The 22,529-nt window shown below is 43.0% G+C and overlaps 1 protein-coding gene across 2 annotated transcripts; it reads left to right on the top strand.

Moving 5' to 3' along the window:
* Window positions 1-213: 213 nt before the first annotated feature.
* ELAC1 (elaC ribonuclease Z 1) lies at window positions 214-21,272 on the top strand. 2 transcript variants are annotated; one of them, XM_033177707.1, is made up of 5 exons: window positions 243-370; window positions 669-713; window positions 7,150-7,314; window positions 17,155-17,622; window positions 19,758-21,272. In XM_033177707.1, the coding sequence occupies exons 3-5, from the start codon at window positions 7,158-7,160 to the stop codon at window positions 20,222-20,224; spliced, it is 1,092 nt and encodes a 363-aa protein (XP_033033598.1). In that variant the 5' UTR covers window positions 243-370; window positions 669-713; window positions 7,150-7,157; the 3' UTR covers window positions 20,225-21,272. The 2 variants fall into 2 exon arrangements, with proteins under 2 accessions (XP_033033596.1, XP_033033598.1); XM_033177705.1 differs by lacking the exon at window positions 669-713 and having other exon boundaries at window positions 214-370.
* Window positions 21,273-22,529: the final 1,257 nt, after the last annotated feature.

The raw sequence follows: 22,529 nt of genomic DNA, 5'->3' as shown, positions 1-22,529 counted from the left end.
AGCAAAACATCAGGAAGAACACTCCTGTGTGGAACATATTATACGGAAAACAAAAGAAGAGTCACTTTTTCCCTTTTGGTTTAGCCCGCTCTGGTCCTCAGGTCGACCGTCACCATCTGACAGACAGCGACCTGGGAAGGAGGTAAACGCAGGCACTGCCCTCGCGGCCCGGGGGAAGCCCGGAAGCGCGCCCAGAGCCAGGCCCCGGGCGGGTGCCACCGAGCGCGGACCTCCCTCGCATCCTAGAGCGGCCGCGCGGGACCCGGCCGGCGGCGCACTTCCGCCCGGGCGCATTGCAGCCCCGCGGACGGTTGGGCCAGGGTGCGGGCCTGCGCCTCCCTCGGCTCCTGGCGCGGGCCTCGGGGAGAGGGTGAGTGCGGTGGGCATGCCAGAGGGGGGCGGGCGCGCTTCCTCAGGACTCGCCGGCTCAACCAGCCCGGCCTGGCGCCGGGGACCTAAGCCTGGGGAGCGCCCGCGAGCGAGGACTCGCCTCGTTCACCGCCCGGGGCCGGAGCCTCGGCCGCCCGGCGCCGCCGCACACCCCGCCTTTTTCGAGGCTAACGCGGTCTCATGGGGGAGCCTGAGCTCTCTAGAGGCGGAAATCTGGCCTCTGGCCCTGCCTGTACCTTGGCCTCTCACTTTCTGCTTCCCGGCGCCGGTTCTTTCAGCTCTAAGATGGAGGACGGCGGTATCTGCCCTGTGCACACCACAGGGTGATTGCAGGGTTGACACTGCCTGTCTGAAAACGAAGGAGCTCCGGTTCTCAACCCGGCAGCCAGTAGAATCTCTTGGGAAGCCTCCAAATGCTGATGCCCCATCATCACCGGGGAATTGTGATCTGTGGCCAGGACCGAGATCCACAGGCCCAGAGTGAAATGACAGTACTGTGATCACGACTGGAATGTGCACTTCCCCGAATGTGGATCACAGTCTTGAGAAAGCAAGCAGCTGGGTTTTTGTTTTTGTTTTTTTTCCAAGAAGACAGGGACCTAATCTGGTTTGCTCGCATTTAATTCCTAGTGCCTAGAATGGTGCATGTCCCAAAACATGCACCATTGATGAAATAATTTCTAATTATTTCCCGAGCTGTTTGGAGGGTTTTCATTATATTTGTTTTTAAATTATTATGGAAACCTTCAAGTCATATACTAAAATTGAATAGTATACTGAACTTCCAATTCATGATCAATCCTGTTTCATCTGTTACCCTATCCCCCACTGTAGTATTTGAAAGCAAATCTGAAATGTACCATTCCATCTGTTATCTTGTTCATGTTTATAAAACACAATAACACCTTTTAAAACATAAAGCCATTATCAGTGTAATTAGCACCTCATTTTACCCTCTACTGTCCAGTCAGCATTTACATTTTCCTAGTTGTCTTTCTCCTCTTCCCTGGTTTGTCCACATCAGTATCCAAACAAACTACACACGTTCCATTTGGTTGATGTCTGTTAGATCTCTCTTAATCTTTTCCCCTCTGTCTCTGTTTTGTTCCCTGTATTTTACTTGAAGAACAAGTCATTTGTACAGTTCACGTTTTCTACATCCAGGATTTTGCTTTTTCCATCTCCTTTAATAAGCAGGTATTTAGACCTGTAGCCTTCAGGTCAGGTTCTATTTTTTGGCAAGAGAGCTTAATGGGGACTTACTGTGTTTTTCACATTGTATCACGCCAGGAGTTAAATAGCATCTTGCCTCTTTGTGGACCTTTTAGCATCATAGGGTAACGATTGACCAGGGAATGCCAGCAAATACATGCAAAAGAAATGAGAGAATATCACCTTTTGGCAACCCCTAATGAAATAATGGATTCTGGCAATGATCACTAGTGGCTGTTAACATCAGAAAGAGAGACAGCTAGACAATGCGTGCTGCCTAATGGGGTGCTTCCATCAGACAGCACACGTTTGTCTTATCAAATATTCTTGGAGTAATGGGGTTGGTGTGTATAGATGAAACATGATTGCCCATGAGTTAACAATTGTTGAAGTTCGATGATGGGTGTGTGGCATTGCATTATGCTAATTTCTACTTCTATATATGTCTAAAGTTTTTCAGAATAAAACTTCTTTTAAAAAGATTAATTAGTTGGTGAGTTTAGATCAACCTGATCCATCCATTGCAGTTCTCTGTTAGCCTTTTCAGTAAGTGGTTCTCAAATCTGACTCCATGTTAGGATCACAGGAGAAGGCTTTTTATTTTTTTTATTTTTTATTTTTTAATACTGAAACATGTCTCACTTGCAGAATTTCCTATTTAAATGTTCTGGGATGGAGCCCAATTATTGATGTGGTTTTTTGTTTTGTTTGGGACTACAGGTGTATGCCACCATGCCCGGCTAATTTTTTATAGAGACAGTCTTGCTGTGTTTCCCAGGCTGGTCTTGAACTCCTGGCCTCAAGCCACCCTGCCAAAATGCTGAGTTTACAAGCATGAGCCACCATACCTTCACTGATATGTTTTAAAAGCTCTCCAGGTGATTCTAATATGCCCCCGGGGTTATGTACTACTGATCTAAATCCATTATTTGTTAGGGATGACAAAGTGATTATATTCTATTATTCCTTCTGCAGTTCATTTGCCTTTACAAATGTTAACTTTCTGCATTCTATTTATTCTTACCTATCTTGCAAATCAATAAGGAAGCCTCTGCAAATAAAGCTCCTTTATTATTAGAGGAAGACTTGATCTTGGAGGTGAAAATGTAGAGTAAAACGTGGAAGGGATATTAGCAATAACCTCAAGGCTATGCTTAAAGTAGAGATGCACCACCTTATGTATGAGGGTTGGGGGCAGGAAATATGGGGAGGAGCTGTTTCCCAAAATGGAAGGGAAGACTAGGTGGTGTGTAGTTAGAGAAGCATGTTTGGGCGTATGACACATTTCCCCCCCCAAAAAAAAAAATTCTGCGTTAAGTAAATATAAATTTTAAAAAAATTAAATAAGATGCCACTCATTAAAACATAATCCAAAGATTTAAAAGAAAAGTTAATCCCCCATGCAGCCCCCAACCCATCACTTTAATCACCCCTGAGATAACCCATATTAACAGGATGGTGTGTATCCTCTCCCACGTCAGACTTCCTCTGTCTTACAGAAATGTAGGGGTTTGGGGTATTGTTATAAAAATGAGATCATGCCATAGCCATCTGTAACTTTTCTCTGTCATCCCTCCATGACAGTAGTTACAGAAGACTTTATTAGCTGCAGAATAAATAGTTGATAGAATAAACAATAATACAAATGTACAATAAAATATTCAGCCATTTTCCTATTGACATATTTAGATTGCTTCCATATTTTAGCCAACTTGAGACCACCACAATATATGTCATTGTACATAGGTCTTTATTATTTGGGTAGATTCCAAAAAATGGGAATTGCTGGGTGAAAGCATATAATTATCAACAGCATCATTATTACTGGTAATATATATTGCCAAATTATTCTCCCAAAGCATAATCGCAATTCATAACTTTGTCACCATTAGTTTGTGACAGTACCCATTTACCCTCATCCTGGTTAGCACTGGCTAGCATTGCTCCATTGATACTTGCCTGCCAGCTGATGTGTGGTAAATGGTCGCTTTTTTTGTTTGTTTGTTGTGAGAGTGTTCTTGTTCTGTCTTGTTCTATCACCCAGGCTTGAGTGCAGCAGTGAGATCACTGCTCACTGCAGCCTTAACCTTCCAGGTTCCAATGGTCCTCGTGCCTCGGCCTCCTGGCAAGCTGGGACTATAAGCACATGCCTCCATGTCCAGCTGATACTTGTTTTTAATTTTTTTGTAGAGACAGGGTCTCACTATGTTGCCTAGGCTGGTCTCAAACTCCTGGGCTCAAGCGATCCTCCCACCCCAGCCTCCCAAAATGCTGGGATTACAGGCATGAGCTACTGCACCCAGCCTCTTTTTTCTTTATTTTGCATTCCACTAACTACCTGAAGACTGAACCCGGCCGGGCGCGGTGGCTCAAGCCTGTAATCCCAGCACTTTGGGAGGTCGAGACGGGTGGATCACGAGGTCAGGAGATCGAAACCATCCTGGCTAACACGGTGAAACCCCGTCTCTACTAAAAAAATACAAAAAACTAGCCGGGCGAGGTGGCGGGCGCCTGTAGTCCCAGCTACTAGGGAGGCTGAGGCAAGAGAATGGTGGGAACCTGGGAGGCGGAGCTTGCAGTGAGCTGAGATGTGGCCACTGCACTCCAGCCTGGGTGACAGAGCCAGACTCCGTCTCAAAAAAAAAAAAAAAAAAGACTGAACCCTTATCTTTTATTTATTAATGTTAATTTTTTAAATTGATACATGATAGTTGTTTGAACCTTTTTCATGCTTATAGGCCATTTGGATTTCTTCTGTGATTCATATATATGTGTGTGTGTGTGCATGCATGTGTGTGTGTATATATTCTTTGCCTGTTTTTCTGTTGCACCAGTATTTTTGTATTTTGAATGCATTTGCATAAACTTTTTTTAAGGAGCATTAACCCCCTCTCATAAGGGGGTCCAAACTATTTTTTTCAGGTTTTTTTTTCTTGTCCTTTGACTTTATGAGTCTTGATATGTATAAAAGATTTTATTTAGTTAAAATGTCTGTTTTAAAAATTTCTGGATTTTATGTCTTGCCAATAAGGGCTTCCCATCTCCACAGTTAAAGGTGTAAACATTATCCTAATTCTTTTGAACATGTTATTGGATTTTTTACATTGAAATTTCTTAACTATGTGAAATGTATTTTTATATACAATGCAAAGTGAGCATCTTGCTTTGCTTTTTTCTGCTAGAACAGCCAATTATGTCAGTGCCATTCATTAAAGAAACCACACTTTTTACACCTTTGTTGTATACTATATTGATTCCAATAGGTAGTTGGTTTATTTCTTTTTTTTTTTTTTTTGGGATGGAGTCTCGCTCTGTCGCCCAGGCTGGAGTGCAGTGGCCAGATCTCAGCTCACTGCAAGCTCTGCCTCCCGGGTTTAGGCCATTCTCCTGCCTCAGCCTCCCAAGTAGCTGGGACTACAGGCGCCCGCCACCTCGCCCGGCTAGTTTTTTGTATTTTTTTAGTAGAGACGGGGTTTCACCGTGTTAGCCAGGATGGTCTCGATCTCCTGACCTCGTGATCCGCCCGTCTCGACCTCCCAAAGTGCTGGGATTACAGGCTTGAGCCACCGCGCCCGGCCAGTAGTTGGTTTATTTCTGAACTTTCCCTTCTCTTTTATCTCTATTTTTGTGCCAATATTATTCTGTTTTATTTATTTATTTATTTATTGAGACAGAGTCTCACTCTGTCACCCAGGCTAGAGTGCAATTGCACAATCTTGACTCACTACAACTGCTGCCTCCCAGATTCAAGTGATTCTCCTGCCTCAGCCTCCTGAGTAGATGGGATTACAGGTGTACACCAGCATGCCCAACTAATTTTTGTATTTTTAGTAGAGACAGGGTTTCACCGTCTTGGCCAGGCTGGTCTCAAACTCCTGACCTAAGGTGATCCACCCACCTCAGCCTCCCAAAGTGCTGGGATTACAGGCATGAGCCACCGTACCCAGCCTATTCTGTTTTAATTATGTCAGATTGCTGCAGTAAATGTTAACATCTAGAAAGGCAGGTCACTACTCACTGCTTTTTGGAATTTTCTTGCCCCTTCTCAGACATTTATTTTTTCTTCCGTATGATTTTTGGATTGTTTCTGTTCCAAAATAAATCCCACTGGAAATCTGATAGAATTTGCACCAAATATATCTACATTAGCTTAGGAAAGATAAATGTCTCTGTGATTTCAAGTCATCCTATCAAGGACGTAATGTATATCTCTTATTTGTGTGAATCTTTTGGGTACTGTTCCTTTTCTGCTAACTTTATTTCTGGTAATTTTGTTTTTGCTCTTGGAATGGGTCCCCCCCCCATTTCTGTTTTTATCTTGTTATTGCTAAGACTGAGAAGAGTTATTGAAGTTTTTGTATCTTATATATCCAGCTGTTGGTCAAATGATCTTATAGTAGTTTTTCTTAAGCTTGTTTTCTTCCCTGACATCAATGTGGATAATCTATAATAGGTTATGTATAAGTTTCAGTTCATTCTAATTTATTCTGTTTGATACACATCTTCCATCTCATAAGTATATCAGCGATGTCAGATGCGCCTGGAAATAGTGAAAGGAATAGTGCTAGGAGTTGGAATAAACCTGCACATTCAACAGGTTATTGCTGATCACTTAAAATAGCAGAGTCCCAAGTGCTCGTGAGTCATGGACCATGTCACGTAGGGAGTGAGACATTTGTTCAGCATTATTGTGAAATATCAGCATGACTGTAGAGCATCATAGGGCATGACTGTTATGATTGTTTAGAGAAAGGGCTGATCATTGTGGGCATCAAAGACACCATTTGGTAGGCATCATTAAATACCATCTCTTGCCCAGTATCTCAACTAGAGTTGTTGTTGTTTAGTGTTTATTAGAAGGAATTTTATTTTATAGTTAATAAGTAGAGAGTACAGAGAGTTCTCATATACTCTCTTACCTCTCACCCCTCAGTTTCCCTTGTATTAACATCTTGCATTAATGTGGTACATGTTCAGAAGCTTAAGGGCTCGTGAAAAAAAAAAAAGAAAAATGTGCTACATGTTACAGTTGATGAGCCAATATTGATACACTGTCAACTAAAGTTTACATTGAACTCATTCACTCTAGTGTTGTTCATTCTGTATACAATTGACCAATGTATAATGACGTATGTCTGTCTTACTATATCATACAGAATCGTTTCACTGCCCTAAACATCCCCTGTGCTCCACCTGTTCATTCCTCCTTCCCTCCCCCTGTATCACTAGCAAGGGCTATTCTTTTTACTGTCTCCATAGTTTTGCCTTTTTGAGAACATCATATAGTTAAAATTCCACTATAGTTTTTAATTGCCTAGGTTTGGTTTTTTTTGTTTGTTTGGGTGTGTGAACAATTATACAAGATTTGTTAACTTGTAGTTTTGCCAAGTTATTTAAAATCTTACTGTGGATATGTGTGGAATACTATGAGAGAACAAGAATCCAGACTTCTAAATAACCAAAAAGTAATAATAGTGATAAATATTACAGGAATGTGTTTTTGGTGCAGTGATATGAAATAATCCCCAGATGATCTTTCTGTTGCAGGGTGGAAGATGTCTATGGATGTGACATTTCTGGGGACGGGTGCAGCATATCCATCTCCAACCCGGGGTGCCTCTGCTGTGGTCCTTCGGTGTGAAGGCGAGTGCTGGCTCTTTGACTGTGGGGAGGGAACACAGACACAGCTTGTGAAAAGCCAACTTAAAGCAGGTTAGTGTGCCCTCAGCTATCTCATTAATATTTTTTTGTTGTCCTGCTTCATTTTCTTGGCTCTCCTTGCACATTTTGTTCAGAAACAGCCCTGATGGTTGCATCCCACTTCAATGCTAGATCCTGGTGAGACTTGGAAGGCCTGCAGGCATCTGGCCACATCCACTGGACTTCATTTACTTATTTACTTGCTTTTCATTTATCCTGTGGATGTTGAGAGCAAGGGTTCATGTAGGCTTGGGGTTTGGGAAATGTCATGGGATATACCAGGCATATTAGATGGACACTACTTTAGCAAGGAAGCAGTGTACATACTTACTTCCACCAGGAGATAGTTTTCCTGAGAGGATGCAAAGGGTAGGAAATGTTTGGAGGAGGGAGATGCTCTTTTCCTCTTGAGGTTATCAGGGCAAACTTCTCAGAGAAGTTGACTTGTCAGTTGTCAGAGGAGGAGGAGGAATTTCAGGGCTGAGGAGAAGAGGGGCATTTCAGCCAGAGGGAATGGAGTGAGCAGAGGCCAGCACCTGGGAGACAGAGCAGTCCAGTGGTGAAAAGCTTCAGCTCAGAGTTAGGCAGACCTGGGTTCTAGTCCTGGCTGTGTCTTGGGCTTGTGACCTTAGCAGATCAGCAAACTTCGACTTTACTTTCCCCATCTTGCAAATGGGGATAAAAAGTCTACAAGTAGAAAGGGTGTTATGAGAATTACATGTAATCATTTATTCTCTGTGTGGTTGCCTCTTTCTCAGTTAAATTTTAGCTCAAATGCCATCTTCTCAAAGGCTTTACCAGATCCTCCTGGATTAAGTAGTTCCTCTCTCACCCCAGTCTTATTTTTATTGACTTCTTTGCATCATCAGTGTCTGAAATTATGTTATTTAGTTTGTTTCTGGGTTCTTTATCTCCCCATACTGTAAAGTAGGTTCCATGATCATTTATATACCTAGTAGATGCCTAGCTATATGTCTTCAGCTAGGCATCTTACTAGTATGTAAATGATCATGGAACGTACTTTACTTTAGTGAATGGATAAGCAACTTAGCATAGTGCCTCTCACTTATTAGGTCTTGATAAATAGTATTGAAATCATTATTCCTACAACTCATCACAGCACCTGGCACTTGGTGACTAAAGATACTTCTAGTGTTCAATGATCTCTTGGTCTAGTGATGGAAACTGACATGCAAACGGATGGTAATCAATCATGTAATCTGATAAGCAGAATAATGGAGGTATTTTCTAAGTACTTTGGAACACAAAGGAGGGGGAAGTAACTAACCATTCATTAAGAGAAGGCATCCTAGAGATTGTTAACAGTTGAGCTGGGATCCAAGAGATAAACAGAAGTTTTTCTGAGAGAGAAGTAGAGATGGACATTGAGGGAACAGACAACAAAGTAAGCAACAAGTAAGGAAGTTTCCAGGAAACTACTGGCATGTTGGGGAGCATTGAGTGCTTAGCTAGGCTAGATGGAACTAGGAATGCTGAAAAAGTGAGGGCTGACTGTGAAGTCCTCTATAGCATAGTAAGATATTTAGACTTTATTATTTTACTGGGAAAAAGGAACCATTCATGTTTTTAAGGGGAGAATAATGCGATCTTGTTTGTGTTTTAGGACAGAGTTTTCTGATGGCACATGTATTGGGAGAGAGAGAATAGCATCAGGGAGACCAGTTCCAAGGCAGTTGCAATTCACTTGTATTGGTTTATTTTTATACTGCTATGAAGAAATACCGAAGACTGGGTAATTTATTAAAACAACAACAAAAAAAGAGGTTTAATGGACTCGCAGTTCCACATGACTGGGGAGGCCTCACAATCATGGTGGAAGGCAAAGGCAGAGCAAAGGCATGTCTTACATGGTGGAAGGCAAGAGAGCATGTGCAGGGGAACCACCCTTTATCAACTCATCAGATCTCGTGAGACTTACTATCATGAAAACAGCATGAGAGAACCTGCCCCCCATGATTCAATTACTTCCCACCAGGTCCCTCCCATGACATGTAGGGACTATGGGAGCTACAATTCAAGGTGAGATTTCAGTGGGACATAGGTAAACCATATCATTCCACCCCTGGCCCCTCTTTAACCTTATGTCCTCACATTTCAAAACCAATCATGCCTTCCCAATAGTCCCCCAAAGTCTTAACTCATTTCAGCATTACTTCAAAAGTCCACAGTCCAAAGTCTTATCTGAAACAAGGCAAATCCCTTCCACCTATGAACCCGTAAAATCAAAAGAAAGTCAGTTACTTCTTAGATACAGTGGGTGTACAGGCATTGGGTAAATATACCCATTCAAAATGGGAGAAATTGGCCAAAACAAAGGGGCTACAGGCCCCATGCAAGTCCAAAATCCAATAGGACAGTCAAATCTTAAAGCTCTGAAATGATCTCCTTTGACTTCATGTCTCACATCCAGGGCATGCTGATGCAAGGGGTAGGTTCCCATTATATTGGACAGTTCCACTCCCTTGGCTTTACAGGATGCAGCCCACTTCCTGGCTGTTTTCATGGGTTGGCGTTGAGTGTCTAGAGCTTTTCCATGCACACAGTGCAAGCTGTCAATATATCTGCTATTCTGGGTTCTAGAGGATGGTAGCCCTCTTCTCACAGCTGTGCTAAGCAGTGTCCCAGTGGCTATGTGTGGGGTCTCACACCCCATATTTCCCTTCCACACTGCCCTAGTAGAGGTTCTTCATGAGGGCTCCACCCCTGCAGAAGACTTCTGCCTGGACATCCAGGTTTTTCCATACATCCTCTGAAATCTAGAAGGAGGTTCCCAAACCTCAATTCTTGACATCTGTGCTTCCACTGGCCCAACACCACATCTAAGCTGCCGAGGCTTAGGGTTTGCACTCTCTGAAGTAACAGCCTGAGCTATACCTTGGCCCCTTTAAGCCACACTGGTACGCAGGGCACCAAGTCCCGAGACTGCACAAAACAGCAAGGCCCTGGGCCCAGGCCAGGAAACCATTTTTCCTTCTAGGCATCTGGGCATGTGATGGGAGGGGCTGCTGGGAAGACCTCTGACATGCCCTGGCAACATTTTCCCCATTGTCTTGGTGATTAACATTTGGCTCCTCATTACTTACACAAATTTCTGCAGCCAGCTTGAATTTGTCATCAGAAAATGGGATTTTCTTTTCTATCACATCGTCAGGATGCAAATTTTCTGAACTTTTATGCTCTGCTTCCCTTTAAACATAAGTTCCAATTCCAAACCGTATCTTTGTGAACACATAAAAGTGAATGCTTTTAAGAGCACCCAAGTCACTTCTTGAATGCTTTGCTGCTTAGAAATTTCTTCTGCCAGATACCCTGAATCATCTCTTTCAAGTTCAAAGTTCCACAGATCTCTAGGGCAGTGGCACAATGCTGCCCTCTTTGCTAAAGCATAGCAAAAATCATCTTTGCTTCAGTTCCCAATGAGTTCCTCATCTCCATCTGAGACCACCTCAGTCTGGGCTGTTTGGTCAAAACCATTCAATAGGAAATTCCAAACTTCCACGTCTTCCTGTCTTCTAAGCCCTCCCAAGTCTCTGGGAAGTTCTAAACCTTCCCACATTTTCCTGTCTCCTTCTGAGCACTCCAAACTGTTCCAACCTCTGCCTGCTACCCAGTTCCAAAGTCATTTCCACATTTCCGGGTATCTTTATAGCATTATCCCACTCTACCAATACCAATTTACTGTATCAGGCCATTTTCATCCTGCTATGAAGAAATACCCAAGACTGAGTAATTTATTAATAAAAAGAAAAGAGGTTTAATGGACTCACAGTTCCACATAGCTGGGGAGGCCTCACAATCATGGTGGAAGGCAAAGGCAGAGCAAAGGTATGTCTTACATGGTGGCAGGCAAGCGAGCATGTGCAGGGGGACTGCGCTTTATCAAACCATCAGACCTCATGAGACTGATTCACTGTTGTGAGAACAGCATGAGAAAACCTGCCCCCATGATTCATTTATTTCCCACCAGGTCCCTCCCATGATGTGGGAGACTATAGGAGCTATAATTCAAGATGAGATTTGGGCGGGGACACAGCCAAACCATATCATCACTGTGTATGTGTGTGTGAGAGAGAGAATGAGGATGTTGAAGTATAGAGATGGAGATGAGAGATTCAATTTAAGAGGTATTTGTAGAGCCAAGAGGAGGTGGTCACTGAATGTCTAGTGTGTGAGGAAGTGAAGAATTAATACAAGTTACTGATGGTGATGTCCTGGACTTAAAGAAGAAGTCAGGAAAAGAGTTGTTGGAGGAAGGAGCTAATGCATATTGTTTGGGACATGTGGCCTTCAGGTATGTACAGCTGAACCCTAATTATATACTGTCTTGTGTTGAAACTTTGAGATCAGTTAGGTGCTATTCTTTGCTTTACTTGGATCATACAATTTTCCTTTCATGAGAACCTTCATGAGAGCCCTCTGGGCAGGCACAGGTCAGAGTAGAGACTTGATAACATTTCAGACAGTAGGAGTTGAGGTGGCAAGGTGTACAAAAATAGAAACAAGAAATTGTTAACAGTGAGTACCAGAGGTTTGGCTGTGGGAATACATCTTTTTATTTAATACGTGTGTTAGTTATCTGATACTATCTAATAATGCATAACAGATTATAAATTTAGTGGCTTATTTGCATTTATTATCTCCTAGTTACTGTGGGTTAGGGAGTTCGGGCCTGGCTTAGCTAGATTTTCTGCCTCAGGGTCTCAGTAGACTGCAGTCTAGGTGTTGGCTGCAGTTGGCAATTTCATCAGAGGCCCAGCTGGGGAAGATTTCTCAGCTCTTTGAGGTTGTTGGCAGAACCCATACAGTGGTAGGACAGTCTGCCCTGAGCTCCTTGAGTTCTCTGCATTGTGGGTTTCTGCTTCATGGTAGCTTGCTTCTTCATAGCCAGCATGGGAGAAGGAGACTCTAGAGTAAGTCTGCTAGCAAGATGGAGTCTTATGTCCCATAACGCAATCACATAGCATTCTTGTGCCATATTCTACTGGTTAGAAACAAGTCACAAGTCCTGGCCACACTGAAGGAGAGGGGATTATAGGATGTGAACACCAAGGGATAGGGGCCACAGGGACCACGTAAAATATCCACCACAATTTTACAGTTCCTTTATATATGATTTTTTTTTTTTTTTTGAGACAGAGTCTTGCTCTGTCACCCAGGCTGGAGTGCAGTGGTGTGATCTTGGCTCACTATAACCTCTGCCTCCTGGGTTCAAGTGATTCTTATGCCTCAGCCTCCTGAGTAGCTGAGATTATAGGCACACACCACCACACTTGGCTTTTTTTTTTTTTTTTTTTTGTATTTTTAGTAGAGATGGGATTTTGCCATGTTGCCCAGGCTAATGTCAAACTCCTGGGCTCAGGCCATCCGCCCACCATGTCCTCCCAAAGTGCTAGCATTCAGGTGTGAGCCACTGCGCCCAGTCTATATAGGATTTAAATAAACAGTTGGAGTTGGGCACAGTGGCTCATGCCTGTAATCTCAGCACTTCGGGAGGCCAAGGCAGGAAGATCACTTGAGGCCAAGAGTTTGAGACCAACCTGGGCAACATAAAGAGACTCTGTCTCTACAAGAAATAAAAAAGTCGGGTGTGGTGGTTTGCACCTGTGGTCCCAGCAGGAGGCCGAGGCGGGAGGATCCTTTGAGCCCAGAAGGTCAAAGCTGCAGTGAGCCATGATTGAGCCACTGCACTCCAGCGTGGTGACAGAGCAAGACCCTGTCTCAACAAATAAGTAAATAAGCATGAATGCATGCATTCATACATATAGTTGGTAAATCTAATCCTGGCCAAAAAAACCCAAACAAACAAACAAAAACCCCCAAAAGCACAAAGGAGCCTTTAGTTTACTACATTTCTATAGGCTTAGAAAAAAAAATTTCTGAGGCCAGGAGTGGTGGCCCACACCTCTAATCCCAGCACTTTGGGAGGCCAAAGCAGGTGGATCACGAGCAAGGTCAGGAGTTTGAGACTAGCCTGGCCAACAAGGTGAAACCCCATCTCTACTGAAAATACAAAAATTAGCAGGGTGTGGTGGCAGGTGCCTGTAATCCCAGCTACTTGGGAGGCTGAGGCAGGAGAATTGCTTGAACCTGGGAGGCAGAAGTTGCGGTGAGCCGAGATCGCGCCACTGCACTCCAGCCTGGGCGACAGAGCGAGACTCCATCTCAAAAGAAAAAAAAGAAAAATTTCTGGCCTTAGAGAGGAAGGTGAGATAGTAATCCCAGAGCATTAACTGTGACTCTCTACTACTTCAGATGCCCCCAGTCTCAAACTGGAATGAAGCACCCTCAGTACATACTAATTTCTCTCCATAACCTATTATGGACCTGTCGTTAGGTCCATAATAGGTTGAAACCCTTTCAGCTTGTACTACCTCCAGGAATAATAAATTTTGAATACAATTGCAGTTTTGTTACATGATATATTACATAGTGATGAAGTCTGGGATTTAGTGTACCCATCACCAAATAATGTACATTGCACCCATCACCAAATAATGTACATTGCACCCATCAGGTAACTAATCATCCCTCATCCTCCAGTCACCCTCCCACTCCTCCAAGTCTTCCATGTATATTATTCTATACCCTATACTCATGTGCACATATGAAATGATTATTAAAAGTATTATAGGCCAGGCGTGGTGGCTCACGCCTGTAATCCTAGCACTTTGGGAGGCCGAGGATCGGAGCGGATCACCTGAGGTCGGGAGTTTGAGGTGACCTCCTCGAACATGGTGAAACACTGTCTCTACTAAAAATACAAAAATTAGCTGGGCATGGTGGCGGACGCCTGTAATCCCAGCTACTCAGGAGGCTGAGGCAGGAGAATCGCTTGAGCCTGGAAGTTGGAGGTTGCAGTGAGTAGAGATCAAGCTACTGCACTCCTGCCTGGGTGACAGAGCAAGACTCTGTCTCAAAAAAAAGAAAAAGTATTGTAAGAGCATGATTTTTTAAATGATATAAAAAGTATAAATGCTTATTGTAAAAACTCAAAGAAAACAGAAAAGTGTAAATAAGAAAAGTCCGAGTCCCCCCTCATAGGTGAATTTTCTATGTATTATAGATATGGTGACAGTACAGTGTGTGTGTGAGTGTGTGTATAGTTCTGCATACATAGAATTATACTGCTCTTGGCATAACCTGCTTTTTTTTTCAACTGAACAATGTATACAAACCATATATTGCAGCTTTTCCAAATCCAGTAAATATACCTTTGTCTTCATTTTTAGAGAATGCTCAGGCCGGGCGCGGTGGCTCAAGCCTGTAATCCCAGCACTTTGGGAGGCCGAGACGGGCGGATCACGAGGTCAGAAGATCGAGACCATCCTGGCTAACATGGTGAAACCCCGTCTCTACTAAAAATACCAAAAAACTAGCCGGGCGACGTGGCGGGCGCCTGTAGTCCCAGCTACTCGGGAGGCTGAGGCAGGAGAATGGCGTGAACCCGGGAGGCGGAGCTTGCAGTGAGCTGAGATCCGGCCACTGCACTCCAGCCTGGGCGGCAGAGCGAGACTCCGTCTCAAAAAAAAAAAAAAAAAAAAAAAAAGAGAATGCTCAGTATTCCACTCCTCTGTGGATGACATATTCCCCCATAACTTCCTTGTTTCCAAGGGAAAGGGAACTCAGGCATTTTTGTGTCTTCATTTGAGAGCTTCCTCATACCTTTGATAATTGTGGTTGCCATTCCTTCTCCCTTTGAAATCAGGTTTCTTGAAAAATGAAGTGTTTGTCTCCCTGAAACTATGATAACTGTAAGAAGCAGTTTTTTACTTAATTTGTCTCACTTTGGGTTCACAGGTTGTTTTGGTGTTCAGTTTGGCTTTGTTTTAGAGTAGATAGGGAAAGGGCCCAGAAAGTCACATGCTGGCAGTTTTTAGGCCACTGGGGGATCTGGACTCAGTGACTGCTGTAGTTCTTTTTTTTTTTTTGAGATGGGGTTTAGCTCTTGTTGCCTAGGCTGGAGTGCAATGGCGTGATCTCGGCTCACCACAACCTCCACCTCCTGGGTTCAAGCGATTCTCCTGCCTCAGCCACCCGAGTAGCTGGGCTTACAGGCATGAGCCATCACACCCACCTAATTGTGTATTTTTAGTGGAGACAGGGTTTCTCCATGTTAATCAGGCTGATCTGCCTGATCAAACTCCCGACCTCAGGTGATCCGCCCGCCTTGGCCTCCCAAAGTGTGATTACAGGCATGAGCCACCGTGCCTGGCCCTATTGCTATAGTTATTTTGTCTGCAGAAGTCCTCAGGCCACGCATGGAGGTGGCTTGGCAATCTGGACAGGGAGACGGGGGAAATGAGGGATTCAGGCAGTAAAAAAAACAAAAAGAGCATATTGAGGAAACTTCTAGAGTGCCTCCTGGGGATTCACAAGTTCCACAATCAGCCTGTGCCAATCTATTGTTCTCTCTGTTGCTGGGGCCTGAGCTTGATGTTGTAATTCTGGGAAGACTTCCTTGGAGAACACTTGATATTATGGAACAAATCACATTATAGTAAACTATTCCTGTTCTTTTATGGTATCAGTAAACTGTTTCTGTACTTTTATAGCATCAAATATTTAAAATAGGTGGGCCTTGAGCAAAGGACCAGAAGCCTCTTTTGTACTAGAAATGTGTTAATTGTGGTTGTTACTTTTGAAATGCCATGTGGTGCGTCTCAGAAAATGCTGATGTGGCATCCTGCCACATTCCAGCAATAAATTCAGTTTACCATTGGCTAAACCAAGTTATAACCTAAGCCCATATGCACTGAAAAAACTGTTGTGTTAGTTCAGACTGAAAGGAAGAATGGACCCAAGTACCCTTACATAATCGGCCCTCCTGCATTCTGACATCTATTGCCCATCTTCCTTCTCAGTTCCTCACCTTCTTCCTCTCCTACCTCCATTCTCCCTCCTCCTTTTCCCCTCCCTTCCTCACCCTCCTTCCTTTTTCTCCATCTTCTTCAACCTCACCCAGACAAGCAGGCTGTGACCTGATTGATTAATCCCTGTCCAGCATAGGGAGTCCTTAAAAGGCAATTTTGGGTTCAGGCACTGGTCCAGTCAGTTGGAGCCAGTGGAACATTTTGTTTTCCTGGAATACATGTTTGCTTTTCTCAGAGGGAGCAGTAGGGAGCAATATAATTGCTAGATGTTTTTGATACTTGAGGCCTATCTATTTAATAGTTAAGTGAATTATTTTGGTACACTTATATATTTTACTTGTTTTTTTATGTGGCAGAAAATGTATGAAAATACTCTGGGAGCTGTAAAACTATGTAATATGAAGATGTTTTATGAAAAATGTTATATCTTACTGAAACCATCTAGTGGGGCTAGGCACAGTAATCCCAGCACTTTTGGAGGCCACGGTGGGAGAATTGCTTAAGGCCAGGAGTTTGAGATCAGCCTGGGCAACATAGCAAGACCCCATCTCTACAAAATTAAAAAAAAAGAAAAAGCCAGACATAGTGGTAGGCTCCTGTAGTCCTAGCTACTTGGGAGGCTGAGGCAGTAGGATCACTTGAGCCCGGGAGGTCAAGCTGTAGTGAGCTATGATCACACCACTGCACTCCAGCCTGGATGACAGAGTCTCTTTAAAAAAACTATTAAAAACAAACAAAACAAACAAACAAACAAAAAACCATCTGATGAAATAAAGCCTGTCTTTCTTGTTTTTGGAATCATGTAGCAAAATGTAAATGAATAATTTTATGATGGTAAGTAGAACTTTTAAATTCAATTTACTATTTTTAATGGAAAGTGTTAGGCTTGTTTCAAATAGCTTTGTATGGGCTTTTAGTTAATGAAAAATTTCCAAATGTATTTCTCTATCTCCATCAAAAGGGAGAATTACCAAGATCTTCATCACACATCTTCATGGAGACCATTTCTTTGGCCTTCCTGGGCTCCTCTGCACAATCAGCCTGCAGAGTGGCTCCATGGTGTCCAAACAGCCTATTGAAATCTATGGCCCTGTAGGGCTTCGGGACTTTATCTGGCGAACCATGGAACTCTCTCACACGGAGCTGGTCTTCCATTATGTGGTTCATGAACTGGTTCCTACAGCGGATCAATGTCTTGCAGAAGAATTAAAAGAATTTGCACATGTGAATAGAGCAGGCAGTCCTCCCAAAGAGGAACAAGGAAGAACTATCCTATTAGACTCAGAAGAAAACTCGTACCTTCTGTTTGATGATGAACAGTTTGTTGTAAAAGCATTTCGCCTCTTTCACAGAATTCCCTCATTTGGGTTTTCAGTCGTGGAAAAGAAACGCCCAGGTAAACTCAATGCACAGAAACTAAAAGACCTTGGTAAGTGTTTTTTTTGTTTTTTTGTTTTTTCCCCCCTTCTCATCAATAGGGCTCCTGTTAACTGAAGCTGTAAGAAGTGTCACAGTAAGGCCAGGAGTGGTGGCTTATGCCTGTAATCCTAGCACTTTGGGAGGCTGAGGTGGGCGGATCACTTGAGTTCAGGAGTTCAAGACCAGCCTTGGCATCATGACGAAACCCCATCTCTACTAAAAATACAAAAATTAACTGGGTGTGGTGGCATGCGCCTGTAGTCCCAGCTACTTAGGGGGCTGAAGCAGGAGGATCACTTGAACCCGGGAAGTCAAGGCTGCAGTGAGCCAAGATGACGCTACTATACTCCAGCTTGGGTGACAAAGTGAGACTCTGTCTCAAAAAAAAAACAAAAAAACTGTCATAGTAAACTTCCACTCCTCTATCCCAGGCCTAAAACTGACATTTTCTCCACTTAGTCCCTTTGCCCAAAGTTTGCTTATTAAGGAAAATCCATGGGATCATAAAATGCTATTTAGAGCAAAAGCCAAGTATACATTTGAATCCTGTCTTCAGCTCCCTGGATCCACATTCTTTCTTATACTATCGTGGTTGGCAAGGTGATTTGGGTGGTAGTGGTGGTGGCTTTAGGTCCAGGCTTTATTTTTTCACGTCTTCCCTTTGATATGTGTTTTTGATGACATCTTTGGTCTGAGAATTTTTGCCATTGATCTTAACCTTACAACTGCAACCATGTGCTTTCAGAGTTTCCTTCTCTATCTACTTTGCTTACTAATTTAACCTTCATTAAATTAATTTGGTATTCAAAACCCTGTACCTCAACCAGTTTGATATACCAGGATTCATTACATTGGAAAGCAAGCATGCAGAGGTGGGCTTGGGGCCCATCTAAGGCTTCACACCTCCTCCATGCTAAGCTAGTATGCAAGAGGGGATCTTCAGCACCTCTTGCGAGGTAGAGTCCAGGTACATTATATCTCCAGTCTCACTGCCGTCATGGGCATGGTGTGGCAGTGCCTGTAAAAAGCATGGTGGCATTTTGTGTGTGCTTGTTTTTTTATTTATGCGATCTCTTCCTCAACTAAAACAAAATGCTAGATAATGAGGAAAAGTGACTTAGGTTAATGGTACTTTTATTACCTGAAAGCCTGTGGAAATACTATTATATTTGGAAACTTTAAACATGATCTGTGTTGGAATTGGTGGTCATGTTATACTAGTTTGTAAGTATTGTCCATAGTGATGATCAGGTCTTATTTTAAATTAATATGAGATTTAAGCCCACTTTGATTAAGTGTGGAACTGCCCCTATCTGCCAAGAAGATTAATAATGTACAATTGCCTGAAAAAATGCCCCTTGATCTTGTAATACAAGCAATCTTCACTAACAATTTTTTTATTAAGTTACTTTGTAGGTTCCTTTTTTGACTAGGTGTTGATTATATCGTGTTTTTTTTTTTTTTTTTTTTTTGAGGCAGTCTCACTCTGTTGTCCAGGCTGGAGTGCAGTGGTGTGATCTCAGCTCGCTCACTGCAACTTCTGCCCCCTGGGTTAAAGCAATTCTTGTGCCTTGGCCTCCCATGTAGCTGGGACTACAGGTGTGCACCACTACGCCTGGCTAATTTTTTGTATTTTTAGTAGAGGCAAGGTCTCGCCATGTGGCCAGGCTGGTCTCGAACTCCTGAGCTCGAGTGATCTGCCTGCCTTGGCCTCACAAAGTGCTAGGATTACAGGCATGAGCCACTGTGCCCAGCCTGATTATATCATTATTTAAATGCACTCTCAAATTTTACCCAAAAGTGAGCTTATTAAATAAAGCACTCTCAAAAACTGTTGTTTCCTTGCACAACAGAGAATCAAGGATGTTATAGTGACTACAATAAGGTCCTAGTGATACTTAGGAGACTAAAACTTGTCTGACATGTATGCATGGGAAATGTTTTAAGTACTAAGGCATTGCTAATATCAATCAACACTGAAACTTTAAAAATGTATAAATAATCCCAGTTTTCCACAAGTAGTAAAACATTTATAACAATTATGGATGCCTTTTCCATTAGCTATTTGCGATGCTGTTAAAACAGACTCTTGAAAAGTCATAAATTCCATTCCTATGATGTAATGTTATCTGCCTTCATCATTAGGTGTTCCACCAGGTCCTGCCTATGGGAAGCTGAAAAATGGAATTTCTGTTGTTCTGGAAAATGGGGTTACAATTTCTCCCCAAGATGTCTTAAAAAAGCCTATTGTTGGAAGAAAAATCTGCATATTGGGTGACTGCTCTGGGGTTGTGGGTGATGGAGGAGTAAAGCTGTGCTTTGAAGCAGACCTGTTGATCCACGAAGCGACCCTGGATGATGCCCAGATGGACAAAGCAAAGGAGCACGGCCACAGCACACCACAGATGGCAGCGACATTTGCAAAGTTGTGCCGTGCAAAGAGGCTGGTTCTGACTCACTTCAGTCAGAGGTACAAACCAGTTGCCTTGGCCAGAGAAGGAGAAACAGATGGCATTGCAGAACTAAAAAAGCAAGCTGAATCAGTGTTAGATCTCCAAGAAGTGACTCTAGCAGAAGATTTTATGGTGATAAGCATTCCAATCAAGAAATGAAACCAGTGTTCCTGGGTGCATACTGACATGTCTGTGAATATGTTACTGAACCTACAGTCCAGTTTTTTATTTCTTGTTTTAGTCTGGGATTATTTGGGCCTTAATAATCCTAAAAAGAATGGAGCTGCATTGATGAATTGGCTCAGTATTTAAAGGGAGCAAGCTTTTTGATAATAAATCTTTTTAAGAGAAAAAAGCCCCCAGCATCCTTTTTAAAGTCCAGATTTGACAAAATGATAGACTATTCACGTATACGTCTCATTTTGTGCTACTACCACAGGTAGCCAATATTCCATGCAGTCCTAGGTTTAGCTTCTGCCCAGCTTTATTGCTGCTATTGGCAAAGAGCACAGGACTCAGCCCTCGTGGCTAAAAATGGTATTTTGGCAGTTTGTATTGAATCTGTTTGTGTTATTAACAGAATAAGGAGAAATGTCATGAAACGCTGGACACGCAGGATTGACGATAGCATGACCATAGCTTTGCTGGAATACTGAATGCAGGGTTTGGCTAGGTGTTTGTTTTCACATTTTATTGAACTTTCTATTTGACTCTTAACCCATAGTTCTCAGCTTGGGTGACACTGCTCCTCTGGAAGCAGGTTTGAAATTATGGGGATGTTTTCTTGTCACAGTGACTGAGTATTGTGGGCGGTGGTGGTGGTGGTGGTAGTGGTACTGCTACTGATATTTAGTCAGCAGGGATCAGGGATACTAGATGTCCTGCAAAATTTTGGTCAGTAATGTACAATAAAGAATCATCTCACCCCGAAATGCAAATTGCAGACCCATTGAGATACACAGCAAGTTAAAGTTTATACTCTTGATGTGAATATAGTTTACCAAAATTAGTGACATAATGAGTCAAATTACGAGGTAAGTCAAATCCAAAAGAGTGAATATGTTAGAATTGCAATGTCATACCAAATAGCATTCAAAAGAAATGAGCCATCAAGTGAAGCTTATGAACCTAGAGGTAAAAAATGCTTATCTATTAAACTGAGGTTTCATTTATGTGTCCCTATTAATAAACATTATTTGCCCTACAATGTTTCTTAAAACATGCTCCATGGAAAGCTGGTCTTGAGTGCTGATTCACTCAGAGGGGCTCCTCAGTCAAATCAGTTTGGGAAACACTTTATTGCTGTCTGTCCTTCTAGGAGTGGTGTAGTGCCTGTCAACATATTAAAAACAGTATTGCTTCAAATGATCATAAACCAGTGTGGGATGCCAGAAAGACCTGATCCTACAGTCCCGTTCTGTGACTTATGGTGGTACCTCTGTGTGGTCTGGAGCAGGTAACTCACTCTCCGAGTTTCTTCAGCTTGTTCATTTAAAAAATGGGAAAAACAGTAAGACCCATGTCATAGATTGTTAAACAAGACAACATATATAAGGGGCATAGCACATTGCTTAAAGGTGTTGAGAAATCCTGCAGTCCAGAGGCCTGTCAGCTCTATTGAACCCCTTTCTCAGTCCTATTTCACCAGGTACTACCAATTAACATCTCAGGAACCTGGGGAGCTTTACAGCACACATATTTAGAAACACTGTTGTAGTACTTACTGTTCGATTCCTCTGGGTTCTGGGGCTTCTCTGGCCAAAATTTTTGACTCCTGGCTAGTTGTGGAGACTCCAAAGTAGTGATGATCGGCTGGGGGCAGTGGTTCGTGCCTGTAATACCAGCACTCGGAGGCCAAGGCAGGCGGATTGCTTGAGCCCAGGAGTTACAGACCAGCCTGTGCAACATGGTGAAACCCCATCATTACAAAAAATACAAAACTTAGCCAGGCATGGTGGTGTGCCTGTGGTCCCACCTTCTCAGGAGGCCAAGGTGGGAACCTGGGGAAGTTGAGGCTGCAGTAAGCCATGATCATGCTATCGTACTTCAGCCTGAGCAACAGAGCAAGACCCTCTCTCAAAAAAAAGAAAAGAAAAAAGCAATGATCAAGATATGTCTGGTTACTTAAGATATGATCATCCTGATGTAGTCTGTAGAATGGTCTGTCTTACTGTAGACTCTGCCCCCAGAAAATGCCAAATAAGCATTAGACATTTAATATGTACCCAAACTTGTGCAAGAGGCTAGGACTAGAATGGCTGTAGGACTAGAATGGCTTAGATGAGTATCTCTAATGCATGAAGCCCCTGAAGATAGAGATTATGTCTTAGTCACCGCCACATCCTTAGAAATGCCCACCTAGAGATGAGTGCAGTGGTGTGTGCCTGTAGTCCCAGCTACTCAGGAGGCTGAGGTGGGCGGATCACTTGAGCCCAGGGGTTTAAGTCTGTAGCGATATGGCAAG

This window comes from Trachypithecus francoisi, unplaced genomic scaffold (assembly GCF_009764315.1).
Source record: "Trachypithecus francoisi isolate TF-2019V2 unplaced genomic scaffold, Tfra_2.0 Lachesis_group19, whole genome shotgun sequence".
Classification (NCBI taxonomy): Eukaryota; Metazoa; Chordata; class Mammalia; order Primates; family Cercopithecidae; genus Trachypithecus; species Trachypithecus francoisi.
This window is presented reverse-complemented; position numbering and strand designations above follow the sequence as displayed.